Source organism: Canis lupus, chromosome 11, assembly GCF_003254725.2.
Source record: "Canis lupus dingo isolate Sandy chromosome 11, ASM325472v2, whole genome shotgun sequence".
Taxonomy (NCBI): Eukaryota; Metazoa; Chordata; class Mammalia; order Carnivora; family Canidae; genus Canis; species Canis lupus.
This window is the reverse complement of record NC_064253.1, coordinates 53,519,097-53,535,836: the sequence shown is the minus strand read 5'-3', so window position 1 is coordinate 53,535,836 and position 16,740 is coordinate 53,519,097. Positions and strand designations below refer to the sequence as shown.

The 16,740-nt window shown below is 41.3% G+C and overlaps 1 protein-coding gene across 7 annotated transcripts; it reads right to left on the bottom strand.

Moving 5' to 3' along the window:
* Nucleotides 1-15,676, bottom strand: TRMT10B (tRNA methyltransferase 10B). Of its 7 annotated transcripts, XM_025432306.3 has the most exons (10): nt 15,180-15,244; nt 14,991-15,073; nt 8,386-8,588; nt 7,827-7,935; nt 7,097-7,221; nt 4,865-5,017; nt 3,622-3,700; nt 2,887-2,954; nt 1,050-1,173; nt 1-493 (listed from the first exon to the last, which is right to left on the bottom strand). In XM_025432306.3, exons 1-10 carry the CDS (start codon nt 15,239-15,241, stop codon nt 387-389), a joined length of 1,113 nt encoding a protein of 370 aa, XP_025288091.3. In that variant the 5' UTR covers nt 15,242-15,244; the 3' UTR covers nt 1-386. The 7 variants fall into 7 exon arrangements, with proteins under 7 accessions (XP_025288091.3, XP_025288093.1, XP_025288094.1 ...); XM_025432308.2 differs by lacking the exons at nt 14,991-15,073; nt 15,180-15,244 and adding an exon at nt 15,529-15,676; XM_025432309.3 differs by lacking the exons at nt 14,991-15,073; nt 15,180-15,244 and adding an exon at nt 15,542-15,598.
* Between the last annotated feature and the right edge of the window lie 1,064 nt (nt 15,677-16,740).

The window sequence follows — 16,740 nt, the reverse complement described above, 5'->3', positions numbered from 1 at the left end:
TAGAGAAAGTGCTACAACTTTATGATGACAGTTGAGTGAAAAACTTGATGTAACAATTATTTAAGCTATCTCTAAAGAGTAGATATTTCACAAATAGGTATATAGAAAATGAATTAATACATCCAAAGCCATATAGTTTAGGGCTAATTCCTTGTTATGTAAACTTTTTACTTAGTCAATATATATCTGGGCTCTTCCCATGAGCCAGGCACTATGGGAGATAGAAAAGAGCATAAAATATGGTCCCTGTTATTAGTAATTTATATTCTAGGTAAGAACCAGGATGTCAAGGTAAAGGCAAGTGTGTGCCATCGCCAGCCTCTGCTCTGCTTCTCTGTCAAAGCACCTCCAGCAGCTTTGCCTCCTGCAGCTCCTTAGGCTGTCCATCATTCCACTGAGTTCTGAAGAACGTAGCCTTTCCTGGAAGAAACTCCTTTCTTCAGTGCTTCAGGCCAGTTTTGAGTCTCAAAGTATGTGGACAGGATATCAAATACTGTTAGAAGGGTAAAAAGAAAACAGTGACCACACTGAGGAAAAAGAATTAGTAAAGGACTAATGAGGAAAAGGGTGTTCTGGAATATTTCATTCAACAAAACTACGCTGCAGCACACATGGACCCAACTGCCCACAGGGACCTCAGCCTACACAGATACGAACCTTTACCGACAGTGCTGCAACACTGAGAGGAAAATAGTACAATGGGAACACCAAGGGGGACCCCTGATGTGGCTGAGAGGGGGCAAGCAGGGGCCGAGACGCTCCTAGGCTGAATTCTAAAGGACAAATGGGAATTCACTGTCGAATGATGGGTTGAATACAGGGCATTTTAGGCCAAGGGAAAAATTTCAACTACCATTAACATAGTTGGGATCTAGGAAGAAAATGAAAAATGCCTCTGAGAGGCCACAATACCCGTCATCAAGTGTATGCAATAAAATCTGAGCACATCAGTCAGTCAGGGTTGCTTCAAGGGCCATTTATACTTCAACACAACGCAAAGAAGTAGCACCAGAAATAACACATGTCAAGTGTAGGCCATTCAGCAGTACCTTGATTGATGGCCAATATCTCTGAATGATAGTTTTTCCCATTCTGGCATCTGACCATGTATTCCTGGATTGGCAAGCGGGCTGTCTTGACAGAATGTTCTTGGGCTTTTTGAAATGTCACCTTCTGTAAATCACAGTTAAATATTTTCCTTTTAAAAATGACAAAGATTGTCATTGTAATATGTATAACAAGCTGAAAAACCCCATTTACCACCACTCCAATTTCCATCTCTAATCGTTAATTACATGAAAAGTGTATTAAAAATCAGCAGCCTGGGCAGCCCGGGTGGCTTAGTGGTTAAGCGCCGCCTTCAGCCCAGAGAGTGATCCTGGAGACCTGGGATCGAGTCGCACATCAGGCTCCCAGCATGGAGCCTGCTTCTCCCTCAGCCTGTGTTTCAGCCTTTCTCTCTCTCTCTCTCTCTCTCTCTCTCTCTGTCTCTCATGAATGAATAAATAAAATCTTTAAAAAAATATCAGTAGCCTATGGCAGAGTGGAAGGAACTGCAGATAATGCAGAATATTATTCCATGTGAGAAATGGCTTGTGCAGCAAACATCTCACTTCCTTGGGAGTCATCTATCCACTAGTTGCTACTTACAATCAAAAAGGAAATAAAGAGAGGCCTATCTGCAGCCACAATCTGTATCCAAAAGTTCAAGAAGTCTAATCAATCAGAACACTCCTGACCCTAACTCAGTAAGATGCAGTTCTGGATATCTGGAGTTTTTAGCCCATTGCCATTGGGCAACAGCAAATTAGAGAAAAGAGAGAGGATTCAAGTCAGATACACCATGGACAACAAGACAGCATTAAGGCATGAGAGCACACAGCCCAATTAAAAAGGCTCTGAAAACTGCAGAAAAGAGTCATAAGAACCCAACAACCCCCCCCCATCTGAGGCCATTTAGGATCGGAGTACAGTAACTAATATCCCTTTAAAGATGTCCCTGAGTCATGAACTGAAGTTTAAATTCTATTTGCTATCTTGTAAGAAGCTCTGGAAAGATCATCTACCTACTTAAAATTTGAGGATTAAAGAGAAAGGTTTAGATTACTGGGATAATTAACATCCTTGGGTTGGGAAGGGGCCTCAATAGTTAACCATTCCACTCTAAACATTCCTTCCAATCTTGGTGTATCCTCTATGGCCTCCCTCCTAAGTGGGCTCTGTCCTCAAATGGACAATCCTTGTCAAAGGGAGTTCCATGCATCCTGGGGAAACCTCTAATTTTGACAGTACAAATTAAAAGGAAATTCTTGATAGCCAAATTTTCAGTTTTCTCTGAGCTTTTCGCTCATTTGTCCTAATTCCATCCCCTCAGGGCCACACACCAAGCAAGTAAAATGGCTCTTCCACAAGAAGGCCATTCCAATAAAATTCCAATTCAAAAGAAATCTGGACTGTCCTACTGATGTTGAGATTATAAAATAAGTCTTATGTCAGCAGAAAAGATGGCCTAAGAAAGAGCAATCTCCTCTCCCACAAAGAACAAATAGCTGGTAAGAATGCTGAGTCAATATTTCATTGGTCAATATCCTATCAGAATTACCCTTGCCGAACTAAAAAGAGGAGAGAAGAAAGGAGCTCAACAATGGCTATTTATCTAATTACCAAACATTCCCATTCCAGTTCCCAACTGGGCTGTCAGGTCAGGATTGCTAATGCTGATGAGGACAGGGAGCTTCACAAGTAGAAGGGTCAACCTAGGCAGGATAGGTTCTTCCTAGTCTTGAGTTTTCAGGCCTTTTGCATAAGGTTATGATAGGGCAGCTGCCTCTGAAAGTAAGCCCCACTTTTCAAAATACAGTTGTTAGGTCTGAAATGTACATTTACCTTCTGAATGCTTTCGTCCACAAGTCCACCAAGGATGTAAACTTTGTTTAGATCAATATCTTCAAGAGCTAATGAAAAAATGAAGGCCATTGAGATCAAATCGGTTTTATAATTTCTAAATCCAAAGAAAGTAAAAGCAAAGAATTATTAATGATTAAAAGTAGAAATTTAATGAAATAGAAAACCAAAAGGTAACAGATTTGTTAATTCTCTGAAAAGACAAAGCTTTGGCATATCTGATCAAGAAAAAAAGGTAGTTGATTCAAATCAACATGAGGACCCAGAAAAGAGACAAAATTAAAATAACAGAGGAATGTGAAATAATTAGAAAAGAAAACTAAGATCAACTTGATACCAATAAATTTGAAAATTATGTGAATTAGTCAATTTTCTGGAAAAAAAATATGTGTTTAACATTGACCCAAGAAGGGCCAAGGAAGGGAGCTGACTGGGGAAACTGGGAAAGATTACCAGGTAGCTCACAAGGTCCAGCCAAGGCTGAAGACCCAAATCTATACAGCTGTGCATACATTGTAGGAAACATGGAAAGCATAGTGATGTATCCATCCATAAGACATGTGCAATTAATATTCATTCCTTTTTCTTTCCTTTTTTTTTTTTTTTTTTTTTTTTTTGATAACGCCTTGGATGGCTTTAACAAGTTCTGACACAGAGAATAGTCAAACAAGGGCTAAGAACAAAGTGCTACATGAATCCATGCAGTCAAGTACATACCGTGTTCTGAGTCAGGAGTCAGGTACACAAGGGTTTCCAGAGGAAATAAACTAAAGCAGTCTTCCTCTGTTATGTCTAGCTGAAAAATGTAAATAATCCAATGTAGTGTGAACTAGGTTAAGATGCAGCCCACACTGCAGCAACTAGTTACCAGGCATCTATCTATTCTGCTGGGTATGGCCCCTATGTGTATCAAGGAGATACATGTCTGACAATCTGTTGTCAGAAGGTGCTCAGCTGGGGAGGGGAAGCAGAAAGGACACTCAATCCTACAAAATGAGACAAAGCAACAAGAGGCCCTAACAGATGTACAGGAAGGCTGTCCCAGGATGATAGATGAGGGAGTGACAATACCAGGGATGACCTTCTACTGAAGGGAAGGCTGGAACTTGGTTTCTGAGAAGAGGTGAGATTGATACATACAAAAGGAAGAAGCACTGAACGTGGGGAGAGTCACGGAGGAAAGGCATGAAGACGGGGAAGCAAGGGAACTCTGCAGCCCTAAGTGTGGGCCTGTCGCAGCCCTAAGAGTGGGCCTGATGGGCTCACATAAAAGAATCATAAAACACTTGTAGAGAAGAAAAGCTGGAAATGGTTGTATTATAGAACAGACTGTTAAGACGGTAACAGTGACCACAACTAACAGTGTAGGACCATACAGGATACTTTGCACGCTCACTGCCTCTGTGAACCTCCCTGGGAAAGTTCACACAGTCCAGTCCCAGCTATATAACACAAACACATAGGACATATTCAGTGGCACATCTTAGGAAGTGATCTGGACTACTGAGTGCATTACAATCACTACATTCATTAGACCCTAGGGAAAGATGTAAAAAGTAACTGAGTATTCCCTAAAACTCCTCTTGAATCCACATTACTTCCACAGGGATTTTCTCTTCCCCCACAACTCCTGTTCCCTAATTCTGTACTACTATAACCAAGAAAGGAGTCATGGCATTTTCCCCAATCATTCCTGGAGCATACAGGCTACCATACAATATGCAAGATACAAAATACAGTCCTAGAGACTGGTAATATTCAATCACCAATGCAGTGGAAGGCTGAAAGTTTAGAAATATAAGAACTGATAAGAGGTTCTAACATTTTTTAGATTGCAATAGTGAAAACAAATATTTCACACGTTTTTATATCAAAATATAAAAAAGTTTTAAAAATGTACTATTAGCACACAACCTACTTTTCAAATGACACTTCAAATAAGACATAAAATGAGGCTTACCAGGTAACTAGAAAATCCATCATTCATCCTCAAACACTCTTCATAGAGGGAACTGTCTGTTGTGAATCCAGTGAGGTAGATCCAAAATGGCCTGTCAGCTTTTTTATTTGAACCATACAACCTTCGGATCTGTCCAGCCAGTCTACTTAATTCCTTCAAAGAAATGCCGATGACTTAGCTTGGAAACATGCCCACTCTTTCTAAATTCATTATCAAGAAATGGTTACTCAGTAAGTTCACTGAATGCTACTCTGGGAAATCTCATAAACTAGAAGGGCTCCTTTTTTTTTTTGTTGCAGACAGAGGTGCGATTAGGGTGGATTTTTTTTTTAACTTTTTTTTTTTTTTTTAACTTATGATAGTCACAGAGAGAGAGAGAGAGAGGCAGAGACATAGGCAGAGGGAGAAGCAGGCTCCATGCACTGGGAGCCCGATGTGGGATTCAATCCTGGGTCTCCAGGATCGCGCCCTGGGCCTCCAGGATCACGCCCTGGGCCAAAGGCAGGCGCCAAACCGCTGCGCCACCCAGGGATCACAGAAGGGCTCCTTTTACTCTAGGAGCTAGTATGTATATGTGGGCCTGCATGTTACACCCCACCGAACTTGCCTTAGAGATCAAAGTTAAGGTAATGACACTAGCCCAAAAATAGTCGGTTAATGCAAAGACTAAGCATTCTCCCTCCTTCTGGACCTGTTGTTATATATCTAATATATGATATATGGAATTGTTCTTCTAGCTCCTATCTAAAATTTTACCATATACTATTTACTATTTACTTTAACAAGGTCAGAATACTATACATTTTCTAATACTCCATCAGATAAACTTGGCAGCTTCTCCGTAACTCTGGAAGATTTACTAGGGTTGGAAGTTTTAACTTTCCCTCCTGATTCAGAGACAACACCCTTAAGAAAGGTAGTTAAACAATCTGGCATGATTTGGTTCAAAAGAAAAAACACTTAAAAAAAAAAAAGATTTTATTTATTTACTCATGAGAGACACACAGAGAGAGAGAGAGAGAGAATGGCAGAGACACAGGCAGAGGGAGAAGCAGGCTCCATGCAGGGAGCCCGACGCAGGACTCATCCTGGGTCTCTAGGATCACGCCCTAGACTGAAGGCGGTGCCAAATTGCTGAGCCACCCAGGCTGCCCAAGAAAAAACACTTTGGGTTTTATTTAATCTGATACCTCAATTACTATAAACAGTAGAAAATTCTTGGTTGACCTTTTCAGAGGGCTATACTTAGAGGTTCCATGTAAGAACCCCAGATCTTCAGTCTTTCTAATTTCTCTGAAAAACATGCAAACACCAGCACATACAACAAGAGATGTTGACAAACAGAAAAATATGTTTTGTGGTGGAAGGCCTAAAATGAAGGCCCACCACTGTGTGTTGATTAGACATCTGGTGAAACCAGGTGGGCCCTGAAAAACTCAACTGAAAGTTCTCCCAATTCTGCTCCCTTCAATAAGGTGCCCTAGCTAAAGAGTTGTTTCTATCAAAGGGACCAGGCATAGTTCCTGCTTATCTGTGAGGAGTGAGTTTCAATTCCCTGCTAGCCTAGGAACTTTTCCCAGCAAATCAATCACATCTTCCTGTAGGAACCAAGGGGGTACCCCAGGCTCATGACACTACAAAGCCTGCCTCCCACAGCCCCTGGTTGTTCCATCTGTTCCTGAGTGTAACCCTCTATGGCCCTACATGGCATGCAGTGTCATCCTTTCCCTGGGCTGAGTACAGGTGACTAATAAACTGCTATCACTCTTATCTGTCCAATGTCAAGTGTGTTTTTTTTTTCAGTCTAGGGTGGAATCTCTCCTTCACAATAGGGTGAATGGAAAACCATTAAAACACATACATTGTAGGAAGACCTTCCACCAGGGCATGTCCTCACAACATGCAACCAGGCAAGTATTTCTCTTCCCAGTAGAAAGCCAGATTTCATCTCTGGTGAACTGAACACAAAAGGCCCCATCTAGACTAGGGACACCATGAACACAGAGGCAACAGTGTACAGCTCAGAAAAGAAGATAAGATAAAACTTTGCAAACTAAACTAGAAGTTATCTATTCTCTTTCTGATTCAAAACAACAGCCATCTTGGAACTGAGTGGCTTAATGCATAAAAAACTAAACACTTTTGCTGGTTTACTATGGAATTATAGAAGCTGGAACTGGTCATTGACCTCCCTCAGGTGAGCAGGAATTCAGAGTTTAATGGATGTCCTACCTTCTTAGACATGTGGTTGGTCATACTCAGATCAATACAGAGTCTTGGTCCTGAGTGTTTGGCTTCCAAAAGTCTCTCCTTCGTTAAGGATCTCAGAAAACGTTTGCTGTGCTGGGGGCAGATGCCTAGAGTGAAATTATCAGAAAGGAATAAAAGTGGGAAAATAAAGGAATACATTCAGTAAGAAAGAAATATTCCCAGCCAACTGAGTACTTTTTGCATACAAAGAGAAACCTGAAACTCAGGCAATGTATTTGTTCATTTGGGTACAGCAGAGTGGGGAGGAGTGTGGGCTCTGGAGCACATTGCCAGGTGTAAATCAGAGTTCAATCCATTCATTTATTACTAGATGATCTTGGGCATGTTATTTAATTTTTGAGCCTCAGTCAGTTTACCTACAAAATGGAGATAATAAAAGCATTACCCTTAGGGTAATGCATGTAAAAATCTCAGCAATGAGCCCAGCACAAGGCACTGGGTAAACATTAGCTGCTGATTTTGTCATTCCTTCTGCTTCTGAGCTCATAAACACATAGGTGCACTAGATTTGTGAAAGGCAACCTAAATTCTGCTTTGATACTTTATTTCCCAACAAAATAGAAAGGTTCTACCTCCAAGATGTTTTTTACTTAAAAACAATATTCCCACTCTCCCAGGAACATGCAGATACCAGTTTGCTAAGACATAAATATGATTACACCAGCAATTTGATGTATTGATGTATTGTTACCTGAATTTTCTACACGATTGGCCTTTCTTCTTTCTTTTTCTTGCTTTCTTTTGCTCTTCTTTGCTGCAACTATCTTTTCCCAGTGTCTCTGTTTTCTTTGGACATTTTTCTTATGTTATCCAGAAAACAAAATTGAGAACTTTGTAAGCATTGACATGGAAAATGAATATTCAAAAGTTAATTATTTTTTTTAAATCAGATTTAAAGTTAGGAGAGAAAAAAAGATATTAGAAAAAGATTGGATTATGTTCAGAGAAAGCAGAACCCCAGAAAAAGAGATGTGATGTGTCCAAAGTAAATGTATTAGGGACAGGGCCTAAAGCAGACTTTAGATTTCCTGATCCTTCCAAGGTGTATCAAAAATTCCCCTTGAGCTTTATTTACTCTTCTTATGAAGCAAGTGGAACTGAAACCTTAAACCAGTTAGCAGGAAATTCATCCAATTTTGGAATATGCCAAACTCACTCCTAGTCTGTTACTAGTACCTACCCTTATACAAGGGGACTCTGGGACATAGGATCATCCCAAAGCCAATGGCCAGGCAACTCGCTGCACTTACTGAGCACCACGTTGCACTGCCTGTGGGCAGCGTCTCAACCTCCCGATGCTCACATTCCACATCGATCTGTAGAAGCTGGAAGCTTTCAGAGATGCTATCTTCACCTGTGTCCTCTAGGATGACTTCTTGTTCCTGCAGCAAGTGTGAGTCTGTTTTCTGAGCACTCCCTTCCAATTTCCAGTCCATGTGCTTAGTCTTCTGTCCTTCTCACCCAGGTGGGAAAAAGGCATAATTATGTGAGATGTTACATTATTTCACTTACAGAGGTATCAAAGAGTGTTACTGTGTTGCTGAAGGAGTAAAAGTGTGGAAAATATTAACACAGATGTTTCAAACAAAAGCATCTGTGTCTTCCAGAGAAATGAGTCAGCACAGAAATGTTTTAGTACTAAGGACTGAATCCACTTCTTAGAAGACAAACAAAACTGACACCTCCAAGCAATCAACGATTATTCACTGCTGCAGTGGCACAGGTAATCCAGTCATTTATTGTGCTCTTCAAAATCCATGTAGTAGTTGAGGGCGGGACAGAAATAGCAAAAGCCACCTCCTCCATTATGTTTCAGTTTATATTCAAAACTATTCCTTTAGCAAACATTTACTGAGTATCTACTATATGCAAAGTCCAGTACTAGAAATATCCTAGGAGAATAAGAGCTAGCCAAAAAATGGTAATGAGTTTCCTGAAACCAACCAAGAATCCTTCTGGGTTGCTGGTGATGTTTCACAATTTGTTTTTCCAAACTATCTATTCCCTCTCCCAACTCAGTTAAGTATCACTGCAGCTGAAAGCCACGGTCATCATTGAGAATATTAATATCCATCAGAAGTGCTGAGGTAGGAAAATATGGAGAACCACTGCTATGGCACACTTAACCAATGCCATAATTTCAAAGTGCTGTTCAAAATCCCTGGGAATGTTGTACATAAAAAAAAATGGCTCCCATCTATAGCTAAGTGTCACAAGGAATGATATGTCCATTGCTTCTGGCTGCTCCTCTGAGTCCAGTGTGCTACCATCATCTTTGGAAAAGTATTATCTCTGCAAACGTAAATCTATGTAATATGATTCATGCATATAATTTTTTTAAGAAGCCCTATTTATAATGAAAGGTAATGATCCTCACTCCAACCCCTCTCACCTCTAGGGGCAACTTGTTAACCAAGTGTTTTTAGTTCATTTGATAACAGACTCCTTAACATGAAATCCTATGCTCTCCATTTCTTCTTAAATCATCACCTTTGAATTATATCAACTCCCTATGAAACACTTAAATTCAAATCACCTGGGCAGCCTGGGTGGCTCAGCGGTTTAGCGCTGCCTTCAGCCCAGGACATGATCCTGGAGACCCTGGATCGGGTCCCGCGTCGGGCTCCCTGCATGGAGCCTGCTTCTCTCTCTGCCTGTGTCTCTGCCTCTCTCTCTCTCTGTGTCTCATGAATAAATAAATACAATCTTTAAAAATAAAAAATTCAAATCACCTCTTAATTTTTCTGTTACACCAACCTTTAAAAATTTTTTTGAGGTATAATTTAGATACAGTAAAATGCAAAGATTTTAAGGGTACAGCTCAGGAATGTGTGTGAGGGAGAAATATACCAGTTCAATGAATTTTTGATAAAAGCATAAGGCCTGTGTTACTCACACCCTCAAGATATGGAACATTTCTATCACTCTAGAAAGTTCCTTTCCTTCTGCACTTTCCAAGTCAATCTCCATCCCATTCCCACAACCACACAAAAGCAACCATTGTTTTTTTTTCTATAACTATAGATTAACTGTGCCTATTATAAAACATCATATAAATGGATTCAACCAGTGATATTGACAGTTTCCCCCTCAACATGTTTTTGAGATTCATACATGTTGCTTCATGTATTAAGTTTATTCCTTTTAATTGATTAGTGGAATTCCATTCTATGACCGAATCACAATTGGTTTATTCTCCTGTTGATGGATATTTGAAAATATTTGGATATTTTTTCTTGTACTCCATTGTTCACTGGATATTTTTCCAGTTTGGGACTCTTATGAATAAAGCTGCTATGAACATTCTCTTACAAGTGTTTTTGTAGATGTATGTTTTCATATCTGTTGGCTAAGTACTTAACAGCAGAGTTGAGGGGCATAGGACAGTTGCCTATTTAACTCACAAAAGACTGCCAAAAGTTTCTCAAAGTAACTGTACCATTTTACAGTGCTGTCAGCAATGAAGGAGACTCCCAGATGCTCTGCATCATCACCAACATTTGCTGTTGATAGATTTCTTTTTTTTTTTATTGTTTTTTTTTTGTTGATAGATTTCTTAATCTTAGCTATTCTTTTTTTTTTAATTTTTTATTTATTTATGATAGTCACACACACACACAGAGAGAGGCAGAGACATAGGCAGAGGGAGAAGCAGGCTCCATGCACCGGGAGCCTGATGTGGGATTTGATCCCGGGTCTCCAGGATCGCGCCCTGGGCCAAAGGCAGGCGCCAAACCGCTGCGCCACCCAGGGATCCCTTAGCTATTCTTATGTAGTGGAACCGAGTTGTGTTTTAATTTGCATTTTTTTGACTGTTAATGATATTGAGCACTTTTTCAGGCAATTTATTGGTCATTCATAATATATCTTTGTAAGATTTCTGACCAAGTCTTTTGCTCATTTTAAAATTATCTTTTTATTAATGAGCTGTGGAAGTTAATCATATTTCTAGACACTAGTCCTTTTTCAGATATGTGTATTTGAGAATATTTTCTCCCCATCTGTGGCCTGCCTATTCATTTTCCTAACATTGCTCTTTGTTGACCAGAAATTAAAAATTTTAATCAAGTCTAATTGATCATTCTTTTTCTTTTATAGTTAATGCTTTCTGTGTCCTTTAAGAAATCGTTGCCTACCCTAAAAGCACAAAGATATCCTATGTTGCTTTCTAGAAGCTTTATAATTTTAGCTTTTACATTTAGGCCTATAATCCATCTCAAATTCATTTCTCTCAAGGATAACAGTCTTGTCCTGCCTATTGTCCAATGCCTGAAAGCAGTCTCTTCATATAACCTGTCTAATTTCACAGCTTTTTTTCAATTATAGGAAGGTAAGTCTAATACCATACCTCTGTCATGATAATTACCAGAAGATATTTTTACTATGTTTAATAAGAATATCTTTAAACTTCTCATTCAACAATCTCAGGGTTAGGCTCTGAACAAAAACACCCTTATGTTTCCCTTCCTCTCTCTTCCTCCTTCAATGTTCCAATTTTGGTAAGCGGAAACTTTAATTTTACATGTTCAAGACAGGTTCTACATTGTGTTGTGTCATCATTTTTAATCCTTTTGAGCTTTGTCTATCCCCTTGGTTGTTTCTAAGTTTTGTAAACCAATAAATTGCATGTACATTAACTGTATAAATATTACCCCTTACAGAGCCGAATAGTGTCTATTTTGTTTTCTAATGTTTTTTTGTATTTATTTTATTTGAGAGAGAGCTCAGGAGCACATGTACACATGCAGCTTACATGCAGGGGGAGGGGCAGAGTGAGAGGTAGAGATTTTCCACTGAGCTCAGAGCCTGACTGAAGGATCAGAGCTTGATCTCACCACCCTGAGATCATGACCTGAACCAAAACCAGACTTGGACACTTCACCGACAGTCATCTAGATGCCCCTGTTCTCTAATGTTTTGACTGCAGTTCCTGTTCCTAGCAATCATTTCTAGTGTAGAGCTCATTTTTTCTTGTACTCCATCAAATGCTCAAAATCAGGCCAAATATTAGTTTTGTTTTTCATTTAGACATCACAAGTTATTGTAGTGGAAACAGCAGTCTTAGGATTTAGCCATGCTTCTCAGCTTCCTACATGTGAGTAGTGGGGTAATAGCTAAAACACTTAACTCTTTGTCACCGATTCTATGAGATGGGATAACACTACATGCCAGGACTGGTGCAAGAACTACACATTCATTTACCTGACATGGAACAACTATACATGAAATACAGGCTGTTCAAACCCCAATTGGTGTTATTCTATTAGTTTTTCTAAAAAGGTAAGCTTCTGAGAAGTTTTGGGTTTTCATCACATATCATGTGAACAACATATGACCACCAGATATATTCCTGAAGATGGCCAAGTAAATTACATTCTAGATTTTCAAAACTAAAGATTAGAAATTTGCGTTCATTTTCTTGTATAAGCTAACGTTTACTTTTGCTTAGAAATCCTTTAATACTCAGTACAAATTTTAATGTATTTAGTTATACCATTGACTGCATCACTATGAATTTATGGCATACATAACATTTAGTACTGCATATTATTTCTAGAGAAATGTGGAAAATACCAAGTATTCTTAGACATTTCCAAAGTGCTGCAGTGTTCACATATGAACAGCGATGTTGATTATAAATACCTTTTTTAAGAAAAGACAGCCAGACCTGTTATGACCATTCCTTTAGATGACTGGACAAATCTTATTTGGACAAATCATCAGAGTCATCATCTGCATTCTACATTTAGGCATTCAAAAAAATGACAAATGAAAACTTTAGGATAAACTGGTCCAATACCTAACAACCTCATTGTTATCAAGGTGAGAAAACACATCAATTTGTTAAATGAATGCCAGTTTGTTAACAGCCAAGTGCTTTCCCTTCTCTGAACTCCACAGCATCTTGTATCTTTATCTGTTTATCCATTCATTCAGTCAATAAATATTCATTGAGCTCCTCCTCTTTGCCAGAGCCTTTTGGGGAATGGCTGGTAGGCAATGGATGTAGATAGCTCATTCAAAAAGTCTGGCTTGGAAGGAGAAAAGAGAGCCGTGTTGGAGTAGCTGGAGGGGCTGTAGAGTTTTCCACTGTTGTTTAGAAAACTGGAAAGTCTATGCTCATGTTTTCTCTCCCACCAAACTGAATTCCTTTGCAGGAGGGACTGTGTACTTATATTTACATAAACACTAACAACTCACAGTACAGAACCTTGCAAACAGCAGTGTTTGAATAAATGTTGTTAAACGAAACTGCATTTTACCATTACCATCCCCATTTCCTCCTTCCTATTCCCCTCCTTGTATCTCAGACCTCTTCAACTTCCTATAGTCCCTAAGGATGTTTCTCAGGAAACTGGGATACAGCAATATTGAAAATCCAGGGATCCCTGGGTGGCGCAGCGGTTTGGCGCCTGCCTTTGGCCCAGGGCGCGATCCTGGAGACCCAGGATCGAATCCCACGTCGGGCTCCCTGCATGGAGCCTGCTTCTCCCTCTGCCTGTGTCTCTGCCTCTCTCTCTCTCTCTCTCTCTCTGTGACTATCATGAATAAATAAATAAAATCTTTAAAAAAAAAAAAAAAAAGAAAAGAAAATCCAATGAAGGCAATTCCAATCACTACCGGAAGAGTCTGCAATATAGCAGATTGGGCAGGGACCACATCTTCTTCATCTTTGTATCTTTAGAGGCCAGCACAAGGTCTGGCACAAAATGGAAGCTCAGTAAATATTAACTAGAAGCTTGCTACCTATTGATCCTCAGAAAACAAATGTGAAATTGGACATCACAGATATCATCTGTGTGAGATGTTATCTATGGCCAGTTTTAGCATTTCATTTTTTCATTAAAAAGTGTTTTCTGGGGTCACCTGGGCAGCTCAGTGGTTGAACGTCTGTCTTTGGCTCAGGGCGTGATCCTGGGGTCCCGGATTGAGTCCTGCATAGGCCTCCCTGCGAGGAGCCTGCTTCCCCCCCTGCCTATGTCTCTGTCCCTCATGAATAAATAAATACAATCTTTTAAAAAAAAAAAAAAAAGGTGTTTTCTGGCGTCGCCTGGGGGAATCAGTCGGTTGAGCATCCGACTCTTGATTTCAGCTCAGGTCATGGTCTTAGGGTCATGGGATTGGGCCCCGTGTCAGGCGTGGCATTCCACTTGGAGTCTACTGGAGATTCTCTTCCTCTGCCCCTCTCCCATGCTCTCGCTCTTTCTTTCTCTAAAACAAATAAATAAATCTTACAAAAAAGAAAAAAGATGTTTTCTGAGCCTCTGTTACAGTCCAGTACTGAGTATTGGAGTTTCTCAATTAGTTACTAATCCTGTAACAGTTAATAAGCACCCAACATAACAGTGCATGCTGAGGATTTGAGAATGATGTCCATTCTGCCTTCACAGGGCTCCAATTATCTGACTCAGCCTTGCATCATGGATGGTCTGTTTCCCCACTACATTATAAGCTCTTCCAGGGAAGAGACGATAAAGAATTCAGGTGCACACACTCAGTGACCAGTACTGAGCCTTGCAGAATGAAAAGCATCATCTTAAATGTTTGATAATTATGTTACCCTTCTGCTCACAATTATGCAGTGTTTTCCATTTCACTTATATACATAACTGAAATCCTTACAATGGCCTATACTGATCATTAAGGTCTGCCTCCCCCCCCCCCCCCCCCGCCCCCAATCAAGTGTCCTCTGCACTTTCTGGTCTAATTGCTGCTCCTAACATACCAAGGATAGTCTCACCTCAGGGCTGTGCACTTGCTCTCATTTCTACCTCCAGTGCTCTTCCCCTAGATAACTATATGACTACCTGCCTCATTTTATTCTGATTTTCATTATCTGACATGTTTTACTTACTTTTTATCTGAATTTCTCCATGTCTATCATGTAAGCAGATGTTCTGTTTGCCTTGTCCACTACCCTGTATGCCTACAAAAAGGCTTGGTACATAACAGACGCTCAATAAATACTTGCTGACTTGATCAATTCCCCACCCCACTCCCCATCTCTGAGTTGGCCTCAGATCTTTCCTCACCCAAGTCCCACCTGATGAGCATATCCCTGGACGCTAAGTGATGGGCCAGCCTCTGTTTGCACGCTTTTCTCATTTTCTAAAATTTAGTTCACGGAAGCTGGCTCCAGTCCTCTGGCACCTTCAGCACTAGAGCACCCAGACCCCCGACCCGAGAGTACCCCACCTGTGGGCCCCGCCTCTCCTACAGGCTGCTAGTGTGAGGGGAGGCGGCAAGGGAAAGCACCAAGAAGGTGGAGGACACGAGGCCACAAGACTGTCGAGAGGACCTTCCCGGTGACTGTGCCGCCCACGCACGAGGTGGCAGTCCCAAACCAGACCCCTCCAGCCCCAGGCCCGCCCCGCAACGAGCCCCTGGCGTACCTGAACCCCTCACCTCACGCAGCCTCCGCGGCGCACGTCAAGCCCCGCCTCCGGCCTCACTTCCGGTTCCTGCCCCCTCTCCGAATGGCATTCTGGTAGTTGTAGTTCTCACCCTGGCATCTAGCTCCAGTCCACCAGTCCACCCGCGCTGACACTAGGGTGTTGCCTATGGTTTACGCAGATATTGATTGCCTCGCCTGTCTGAGCCTGTTTCCCGGCTGTGAGATGGAGATTACAATCCCAGCCGCTCACAGACCTCACAGGGTAGCGGCAGTAACCAGGGGTTTTGAGGGCTGTCAAGAACTGGGCAATTGGGAAAGTGGGCTGCAACCAGTCTTTTTTTTTTTTTTTTTTAAGATTTTATTTGATTCACGAGAGACACATAGAGGCAGAGACACAGGCAGAGGGAGAAGCAGGCTCCCTCTGGAGAGCCGGATGCTGGACTCAATCCCAGGACCCTCCCTTCACACCCTGAGCCAAAGGCAGATGCTCAACCAGATGTTCCCTGAAACCACTCCCCCCCCCCTTTTTTTTTTTGAAACCAGTCTTGAGTCACCTTTCATTTCAAGCCTGGGGGCCTTGCCCTCCCCTGGGCTCCTCTACAAGCCACAGAACCCACCAGCTGACACAGCCTTCCCTGAGTACACAGCGGCCCTTACCACCACCTGGCTGTTCAGGCAGAGAACAGAAATATCCCAGTTTGGGGCCTTAACTAATGAGTCTAGCCTCTGGCCATTCTCCCTTACTCAATTCACCTCAGAGATCCATGGGGAAAGTGAGGCTCAGAGACATGAAGAGACTTGTCCAAGCCTTGGTCTGATAAAAATTATCAGCCACTCTTCACTCTTCCCCTTATTCCCAGGGGTCTCACCCTTTCAGAGAGACCCTAGCATGAATGAGCTGGAAATATCTCCTGCCAAAGATACTACAGCCCTGTTGGATTCCTCCTTGACCCCACACTGTTTCCCTCTCTGGACTTTCTTCCCACAGCTCCTCCAACACCTCCACCCTGTCCCTAAGCCTTCAGTTCATCCTTTATTGGCTACTACAGCAATTTTATTTTTTTTTTATTTTTTTAAGATTTTATTTATTTATTTATGAGAGACACAGAGAGAGAGAGAGGGGCGGGGGGTGGGGAGGGCAGAGACAGGCAGAGGGAGAAGCAGGCTCCATGCAGGGAGCCTGACGCGGAACTTGATTCCGGATCTCAAG

Coding starts and splice junctions, on each gene's coding strand:
- TRMT10B (XM_025432306.3), bottom strand. CDS start 15,241: ATGAGAAAAGCGTGCAAACAGAGGCTGGCCCATCACTTAGCGTCCAGG. Junction 7,936..8,385: donor GCAGTGCAACGTGGTGCTCA/GTAAGTGCAGCG, acceptor GGATAACATAAG/AAAAATGTCCAAAGAAAACA. Junction 3,701..4,864: donor ATGGATTTTCTAGTTACCTG/GTAAGCCTCATT, acceptor TACATTTTTCAG/CTAGACATAACAGAGGAAGA.